This window comes from Poecilia formosa, unplaced genomic scaffold (genome assembly GCF_000485575.1).
Source record: "Poecilia formosa unplaced genomic scaffold, Poecilia_formosa-5.1.2 Scaffold68, whole genome shotgun sequence".
Lineage (NCBI taxonomy): Eukaryota > Metazoa > Chordata > Actinopteri > Cyprinodontiformes > Poeciliidae > Poecilia > Poecilia formosa.
Window position 1 is genome coordinate 1171429 of NW_006800007.1, and position 9159 is coordinate 1180587.

At 37.5% G+C, this 9159-nt stretch overlaps 1 protein-coding gene across 2 annotated transcripts in view; it reads left to right on the forward strand.

Moving 5' to 3' along the window:
- The window catches only part of fibpa (fibroblast growth factor (acidic) intracellular binding protein a), a 28101-nt gene extending 23019 nt beyond the window's left edge, over positions 1–5082 (forward strand). For both annotated transcript variants that reach the window (XM_016672966.1, XM_007555078.2), the window contains 9 exons: positions 936–1134; positions 1234–1360; positions 1572–1672; positions 2129–2262; positions 2683–2791; positions 2905–2968; positions 3053–3139; positions 3210–3307; positions 4830–5082. In XM_016672966.1, the coding sequence (XP_016528452.1) occupies positions 936–1134; positions 1234–1360; positions 1572–1672; positions 2129–2262; positions 2683–2791; positions 2905–2968; positions 3053–3139; positions 3210–3307; positions 4830–4899 (989 nt within the window). In that variant the 3' untranslated portion in view covers positions 4900–5082. The remainder of the gene's footprint in view (positions 1–935; positions 1135–1233; positions 1361–1571; positions 1673–2128; positions 2263–2682; positions 2792–2904; positions 2969–3052; positions 3140–3209; positions 3308–4829) is intronic.
- Positions 5083–9159: the final 4077 nt, after the last annotated feature.

Genomic DNA, 9159 nt, shown 5'->3' on the forward strand with positions numbered 1-9159 from the left:
TTTTTTTTCTTATTAAATCCTAAAAATAGGAATAAATTGGTTGAATTTTAAAAGTCACAGCAGATTTTCTGTTGTAGATATTTACGAAACACTATTAGATGTGATTTTTCAAATGGTCAGATAATATTTGTGACTCTAAACATATTTTATTCAACTGGACTGACAGCAAACACTGCTCTTTGGATTGTAAATGTTGCAGGAAAACCCCTGAACTAGAATTTTAGTTCAATTTAAAATACTTGATTTATCTGTAAGGGAAGTTATTTTTTTTCTAAATTTAAGTATTCAAGTTAGCAATTAAAGTTGGGATGACAGAGCAAAAAAAATAAATAAATAAATAAATAAAGAAAGAAAGAAATAGATTTATTGTTGCTTCTTCACTCACAGCTTCCCTGCAAAGCAAAGCATTCTTAAAAATAATGTTACAATCCATCTTATGATATTTTGTTTCCTGTGTCATCAAGATTACAGAAATGTGGCCATGAATTATCTCAGTGCAACATTTAGGCAGAACTAAACTACTGAAAGTGCTTCAGTAGCTTTAGCAATTCCCAGGAACTAGAGATCTAAAAGTTAAAGTACGTGACACACGTGGGAAAAACATGCAAGGAATGTTGTTTTCCTCCACACCCTAAATATTAGGAACAACATGGATCCACTGCAAAGTTTCAGTAGCTGCTGATTATTTACACAACTTTGTGATTACATGATAAATTATCTAATTAAGCCTAGGGTGGATTTCTGGGGAAAAAAAAGCTTTTTAAAAGTTTTTAATATGATTTTACAGCATCTATGACCAGTTTATGTTGTAAAAAAGTAGTTTGTTCCTCCAGTAGTCAGTCTAGACATGATTCATTCCTCAACTGATCCCACAAAACAACATGTAAACAGGAATGTGATATGCATGTTAATGGGGCTTGGATTTTATCCGACAGTGAATGATGCTGTGAAGGTGCGCATGGCGGGAGGCGTGCTGGACGAGTGTGAAGCAAACCAGGATGTTCTCCTGAGCGACACCATGGACCAGTACAGGACATTCCAGATGTGTGAGCGTCTGCTGCAGAGTCCGGCCAAACTCGCAAACCAGCTGCTCTTCCAGATCCCCCCTCACCGGCAAACCATGCTGATAGAGAGGTGATGCTGCCATCTCAACACTTTTAGTTCTTTTTTTTGTCATGTAGTTAAATTTTTTAGATGAGAATGCATCTAAAGTATTTGTGTGTTTTTGCTTAGGTATTATGCTTTTGATGATTCGTTTGTGCGTGAGGTCTTAGGAAAGAAACTCTCCAAAGGAACAAAGAAAGACTTGGACGATATCGGCGCCAAGACAGGTGTGACTCTGAAAAGCTGCAGACGTCAGGTAAAAGAAGACGGTGTTGAGTCATTTACTCTCAGGCTGTAAAATTCTTTAAATGGGAAAAAGAAATCCCTCCAAGCTCTTCTTTTTTGCTTTTGTGTGAAGTCATTTCAACATTTTCGACAGAGCAGAATTTATTGGTTGGGATTGGCTTGTTGTTCGAGTCACGATGTTGTAATTTAGCGAGCCTCCTGCGTCATCTGCTGTATTTCAGTTTGACAACTTCAAACGTGTTTTCAAAGTGGTGGAAGAGCTGAAGGGCCCCCTGGTGGAGAACATACGTCAGCATTTCCTTCTCTCTGACAAACTAGCAAGGTATTGAGTGAACACAGCTGGGTTTAAAATGCTTTGGATGCATTTTATATATTTATCATAACGTCATAATATTTTTTGGAATAAAGTTGTTAGGAGTATAAAATTGCATGAGAATGAGGTCATAATATTTCTAGAACAAAGTTGTGATATTAAGACTTTATTTTTGTGTTTTTATGACTTTGAATTGCCTTGTTGCTGAAATGTGCAATACAAATGAACTTGATTAATTTTCATAATATAACTATTCTCATATTATTCTGACTTTTTATACTGACATTAAGTTGACTTTATTCTCATAATATTATCACTTTATTCTCATTTTATTACAACTTTTTATTCTTGTATTATTAAGACTGTAGTCTTGTAATGAAATTCATAAAAATGTTCTGAGCCTTAGTAATATTCTAACACTAACGCATCAAAACTGCTGCTTTTTCTGTCTTTTTTTTGTTGCAGGGATTACGCTGCCATTGTTTTCTTTGCCAACAACCGCTTTGAGACGGGGAAGAAAAAGCTGCAGTATCTCACCTTCCAGGACTTTGCTTTCTGCGCCGGGCAGCTTATCAACAACTGGACGGTTGGGGCTGTTGGTGAGGGATTTTACTTGTTGGCTTTGGCGCTTTTTACCGACATAAAACATAAACTCCACTTACATCACGTTTAGCTGCTGCATAGCTCATTAATCAAATACCACATCATAATTACTTGAGATTTAATGTTTATACAGCTCTGAAATAATAAACCTTCATATCGAAGGTGATAAAAAAAACACTTTAAAGAAAGTTTTAAGCTGTACTTAAGAAAACAAGTGGTTCACTGTGGCTCTTTCATTGACCACCAGAGGTCCTTCAAGTTTCACTCATCCCAGTCTGAGTTAATTCTGAGTCTGAATGGTTTCAATTAGGAACAAAACAGTTTGATAATGAGTGTGTTTGACACAGAGACAATTCTGAGAAATTAATTTGTTCTACAATGATTCGTGGAAGTCTCAACTCGAATGTTCTTTGTAGACAACATGGTGGAAGACATGGATGTCGACCTGGACAAGGAGTTTTTACAGGAGCTGAAAGAGCTGAAGGTTTTAATCACCGACAAAGATCTGCTGGATCAACACAAAAGGTAACGAAAACACGCTCCAATTTTGTGCAGATGGCCGAGAAACGGCCTGGCTTTCTCACAAAGCTTTATCAGCTCACTTTTATCTAATTTCCTGTTCCTTTCTCTGCTCTCAGTTTGGTCTGCACGGCTCTCAGAGGAAAAACGAAAGCTTTCACAGAGATGGAAGCTAATTTTAAAGTGAGAAACACTTCCTGGTTTAATGTAAAATGTAATCTGTTGTTAACTGTCCCGGTGAAAGCGTTATTCCTCTTCTTGCTACAGAATCTCTCCAGAGGCCTCGTCAACATTGCCACAAAGTTAACAAACACCAAAGATGTCAGAGATTTCTTCATTGATCTTGTAGAGAAGGTTAGTATCTGATCTCAGATCTATCTGTCTGCAAGGCTGCGTGAGCTCCTCCTTTTCTTTTCTTTTCCAGTTTATTGAGCCGTGCCGCTCAGACCGATGGACATCTGCAGATGTGAAACTCTACCTCACCCACTACACCAACTCTGCACACATTCTGGACTCATTCAAGTGAGTGAACGCGCCTTTATCCGTCGGAGTGAAAGTCAGGAAACCGAAGAACAATCTAAGGGTGTTTTCACACCTGTTAATCCAGTAGACTGGAACCAAGTTGCAACATTTGTTAAATTTTCAGCTGCTGTGGTTCACTTTCGCACTGGGTCAATCGATCCAAACAATTAGAACAGCCTGTTCCCCTCCTCGTCTGTGGGGACGCTGCACCAAGAACTACTGAAGGAAACGACACAAAAACCTCTGAAGAAGACATGAGCGCAACTTTCTTCTTCGTAAAATGTAAATAAAAATTGAGTGGCGCAGATTTTAGCTGGGTTGTTGGATTTCTCCTTTTTATTGGGCAAAAGACCATGAGCCATTTCTCACGGTAGCGCTAGACTAACATTTGTTTTGGTTACCCAGAATGCCCTGTGCTGTAGTCCACTTCCTGCTTTTGGAGCAGTCTCCGGTCCGCTTGGTGTTCACATATGCACCAGGGTTCACTTTAACCGAACTGAGACCGGGGTTTGTAGGCAGACCAGAGTTTGACTAATCATGTTTTAATCAAACTAATTCGTTTGTCTGGAATGTCCAGTTTGTTTGGGTAAATGTGAATGTGTAATAAAACTCTGTTGTGAATTCTGGTCTGTCTAAAAGCCTCTGATTGGTTCGGTTAAAGTGAACTCTTCTGCAGTTCGAATGTGAACACCAAGCAGACCAGAGACCGCTCCAAAAACAGGAAGTGGACTACAGCGCAGGGAATTCTGGGTAAATACAACCAAAACAAATTTGTGAGTTTAACGCTACAGTGAGAAATGGCTTGTAGAATTTTACCAAAGACAAATAAATCCTACAACCACTGAACACTAAAATCTAACGCTCGTGTCTTCTTTTGAAGTTTTTGTGTCGTTTCCTCCTGTGGTTCATGGTGCAGCGCCGCCACAGTGCAGCGTGAAAGTGAACCGCACCAGCTGAAAATGTAACAAATGTTGCAATTTACCAAATCTACCAGACTATCATGTTAAAACAATTTTTCTTTATATTACAAAACACAATAAGATTTTACTAGGAGAAAATGCAATAAGAAGACTCCATAACAAAGACAATTAGTAGTTATCTAATGGAAACGTCACAACTACAAAATTGTGTTTTACCAACAACGTTTGTAAAGGAATCGCAGCTACTGTGAACTCCTTGTACAACCCCCTGAAAAGGCGACGTTCATCAGCAGAATGCTCTGCTCAGGTCGTTATCATTGAAGCTGTCATCTCTGTTCTGGCATGTCTTCCATGTGGTTTCTGTAACTGTAGTCGCCTTGTTTCTCATGTAAACTCTCAGGAATGTAATTAAAGGTTTACACAGCCCCGCTCCGCTTCAGGCCTAACAAAGAGATATTCATAAATAGCAGCAAAGACCCCCTGGTTAAACTCAGGGGACCCCGATTGCCTCATTTACTCTCTTTGCACAGATTTCACAATTCCTGCTTGCCAGCTCTGGCCTTGCATCATTCACCCACTGACTGCTTGTTCTCTGCCCTCAGACACCAGGCTGTGTGGGACAGATACATGGGCGTGATCAAAAGCTGCATCTTCAAAATGTATCACGACTGAGGCGTTTCCCCTCCTCTCTGCTTTTTGTTTCCCGGTTCGTCTGCCCCCTCGCTGAAGCCGCTATTCTCTCTCTCTGTTTTGGCAGACATCCATTTCTTACGTTCCGTGTTGCATTATTGCCGCATTCATTCTTGTGTTTCTGTAAATTTGGTTTATAAATAAAATAAAGGTTTTACCACAGGAGTGTTGTTCTGTTTTATTTTTCTCATTTACCACGCGCTTTTGTTTTATGTGCGGCGTTAAATGGCTGAGATGTTCCCACTAACCCAGCACAGACACAGGATTTATTACCCGCTGGGTGGAGATAAGAGAGCAGAAGGGGAAAAGTGAATCAAGTCCTTTATTTTTAAAAAAATGCTGCATTGAGTTTGAACTATTTGAGTGTTTTTAAACAGGATCTGATCATGTGTGTGGGATGTCTGTGTGTGGCCATGGGGGAGCAACCAGAAGGTCCAGTTTGGAGAGGGGGTGGCCGTAATGACAGCTGCTTTTTCTGCCACCACACATAAACAAAGCACACAAAAGGGCTGAGGCTTTGAAAACCCAGAAATACCGGAGGTTCACATCAAAAAAACGTGGGATAAATGAGAAAACCTAATTACAAAAATGCATTATTAATCCCAAAAGGAAATTCAATGTTGATTATGACTGTGAGGAGGATTTACTATAGCAGTCTCTATCACAGCGGTTCTGAAAAAGCCTCTGACTGAAGACACTGTTACTTAAGGGTCTCATAAAGGACGCTCACAGTTATCAGTAATGTTGCTCGTTTTAGGAGGAATCGATCTTTGCATCTTTATCAGCTACTAAATACTTACATTTGATTTAATTAGCAGTCAGTGAGATTGTTGCATTCTCACTGATTAAGATCCTGTTTATCTTTTTCGGTCTTTAACTACTTCTGCAAACTTTAACTGATTTTTCTTATTCATACATCAAAACGTTCTGCATCTTCTGGAGATTTCTCCTATATTTTTTTCTAAATTTTACTATTGTACTTTTTGAAATATTTGCGTTTTTGTGAAAATTTCACCCCCATTGAAATGCATTGAAATTCTACAAAATTCCACAGAACTTCTGCTTTTTCACACTTCTGTCTACTTCAACATAAAAACTCCACTCAACTTTTAAACAAGTCACAAGACTGTAAACTATATTCAAATGTTTTGGCTTTTGAGTATCTCTTGCGGTTTTTCCACGATTGCAGTTTAAATTTGATTCAGATTTTTGATTGTTTTCAGGTTTACAATGTAATCCTATGGAGGAATTCTCCAACTGTTGTCAGTTGTTAGAGTTTACACTCTAGTAACTGACGTTTTTTAACTTTTCATGCTTGTTCATACATATTTAACTCTACAGACATAATTTATGCATCAAAACGTAGCCACGAATGTCTACTTTAAGGAACTATGACAATCATTGCAACAGGTCCAGAAAGTTTTCTGTCAAACTCTTCTGGAGTACAGACATGTCACACCTTCTCCTATTTCGTCAACGTGTTTCTCTGTTTCTATCCATGTCAGCATTCTGCCTGTCTACCTTTCTGTACAGGTTTCTGCTTTTACTGGTTTTATTGTCTAAAGGTCTTCTGCAAACTTTAATCAAAATGTTCTGCTTCTTCTTCTGAATTATACTATATTGTCTGTTAAATTTTACTATTGTACTTTTTCAAATATTTCAGGTTTTATACAAAATTCTGCTTCTGCTGAATTATGTTATATCTTTTGCAATATTTAGCAAAAGTAAAATATAGCAGAAGATATATTTTGCAATAATAACCTTTGCTATATAGAAAAAGTATAGCAACTTTTTTGCTACAAAAAAGTTTGCTATATTTATTTTACAACTTTTTTAAAAGTAGTTTTTCTGGATTCTAAGTTCGTTTAACAGCCTTTAAAGTTCAACATGTGGTCAATATTTTAAAATCTGCTATTTTCTTCACTAACAACCAGAAATAAGCACAAGAGAGACAATCTAATCAGAGAACAGCCATTTATTTCCTAGTCGTGTGATGGTGGATATTATTACTGATTATTACAAACAGCAGCTTTACTTATTGAGAAATAAGATATCATCAGAGATTAACTTGTACACAACAACTTAAATCCACAAATAATTCAGCTATAAATCAGAAAATGAATCAACTGAAAATTTAAATTTAAAGATTAAACTTGAACTTAGTCATTTTATGATGCTGGGAACATTTGGCCACAATATAAACACTTAGCAACCCAGGCTTTTTGGTTAATTAATTGTGTCATCTATCCACTGCTTGTAGGCACAGACATCCAGGAAACCAGTTGGTTTTGTGAGTGCATACAGTGAATCTCCAACGAAGACAGCAATGCCATACAGCCTGTTCTTGAACACAAGTCCTCCACCAGAGTCGCCCTGTCACAAACACAAAACTTTTAGTTGTTTTGCTGCTGTGATTTATCTGATAAAATAGAAACAATGTCTAAATTTTGTGGAGAAAATTGTTAAAAGACTGACGTACGTGAGATGGGTCCTTCTTAGAGCTTCCAACGCTGTACCACTTCTGGTAACTGTACATAAAGTCCCCGACTTTTACCCGTGCCTTTTCCAGCTTCTCATGTTTAGCAATTTTTAACTGCACACTGAAGATCACCTGGACTTTGTGGGACTGCAGAGGAAAAGCAGCATAAACACATAAGGTCTGTTTATGTCTATTAAAATCTCCTGGTGTCGCATCTTCTTCTTCTGAACTATGCTATATCTTTTGCTAAATTTTACTATTTAGCAAAAGATTTCTTCCATGTATGACTGTAGCTTTCTTCTGCTTTTTTCTACTTCTTATGCTTTGCTCTGCTCTTTCTTGCATATTCTGCAGCAATCATTCTGCACATTTGCATTCTCTCAGTTGTTTCACTAAGAACAGCAATTTTTCCAGTTTAACTTAGGTGGTAAGATGTCAACATTTAAAATTTGCCCACTTTTATTTTACTAAAACTTCAGATTTTCAACTGTAATGGGAATACAGTTGAAACTCAACATCTGTGTATGTCAAAAAAAGACAGAAATGTTTTCTTTTCCTCCCTGTTTGAAGTTAAATCACACCAAACGTCTCTTGTTTTAAGTCAATTAGAATTACCAAATCATTTCTATTTGCAAGACGCCACAATAATTACAGAATATGTCAGATATTTAGTTATTCATGCCATCATAGTCAGACGTTTACACACAGAATGATTACTGTCTCTTTAAGCAATGAGGGAAGCCCAGATGATGATGTCATGGCTGTGGAAGCTTCTGATTGGTTAACAGGCACATCTGATTTAATTGGAGGCAGATTCTTTATCATTTTGAAAAAAGAAATAATTTGGGTAATTCTGAACTAAACTGGGAGAGATTTGGTCTGATTCAACTTCAGACATCATACAATATAATAATAATAGCAATAATAAAACTTTGTTTAAAAAAGAATGTAATGTACAGCTCAAACATAAATGCCACCATCTGATGCACTGTACCAGATTATAGCATAAGGTAATTCAAGTTAAAAAAATGAATATACAATAAAATAGAAATAAAACAGAAAATATAACACCACAAAGACAAACACTCATACAGTTACTGATTATATCTGAGCAGTTTTTCAAGTAGACTTCTGTTACTTGAATAAACTAATTTGTCTGGGTTGTCGTGGAAATATTTGAAAGTTTAAAGGATATAACTAGTTTGATATGGAACTGGACTTAAATTTAATCAATTAATTTTTAAAATAACCCACTAATTTCTCCATTTAAAAGCTCTTTTCCTTCTGCTGTTTCATTGTTTGACCCCAAATTGACTCATAAGAACTACCTTTGGTTAGGCAACATCCCGATTAGTTTGCATCATATATTAAAACTCATTTTGCAAGGCAAAGAAATCCTTTAGTCATGTGCAAACAAGAAAGGAGCGTGATTATAGTTTCCTGCATTTTGCTTCGGGAAGAAACGAACAAGTTTTCCCCGGTAGTTCTTTGGAAAGTGGCTTGATTTTTTTCCTGGTCCACATTCCATTAACTTCTTTCTCCCACTGCTATAAATATCCCCTCATGTCATATTGGACGACAGCAAGGGCTTAAAGTTGGAAAAAAGGAAAAGCTGGTGAGCACAGATAGATGGGGGGTAAGTGGGAGAAGGGTGGGGGAGCCTGGGGCTTTTGCGGGGGTTTGGTTTAAATGAAACCAGGTGTGTTGTGGGACCAGGAAAGAGGAGAGGAGGGGGCGCGTGTGTGTGTGTGTGAATCTGTGTG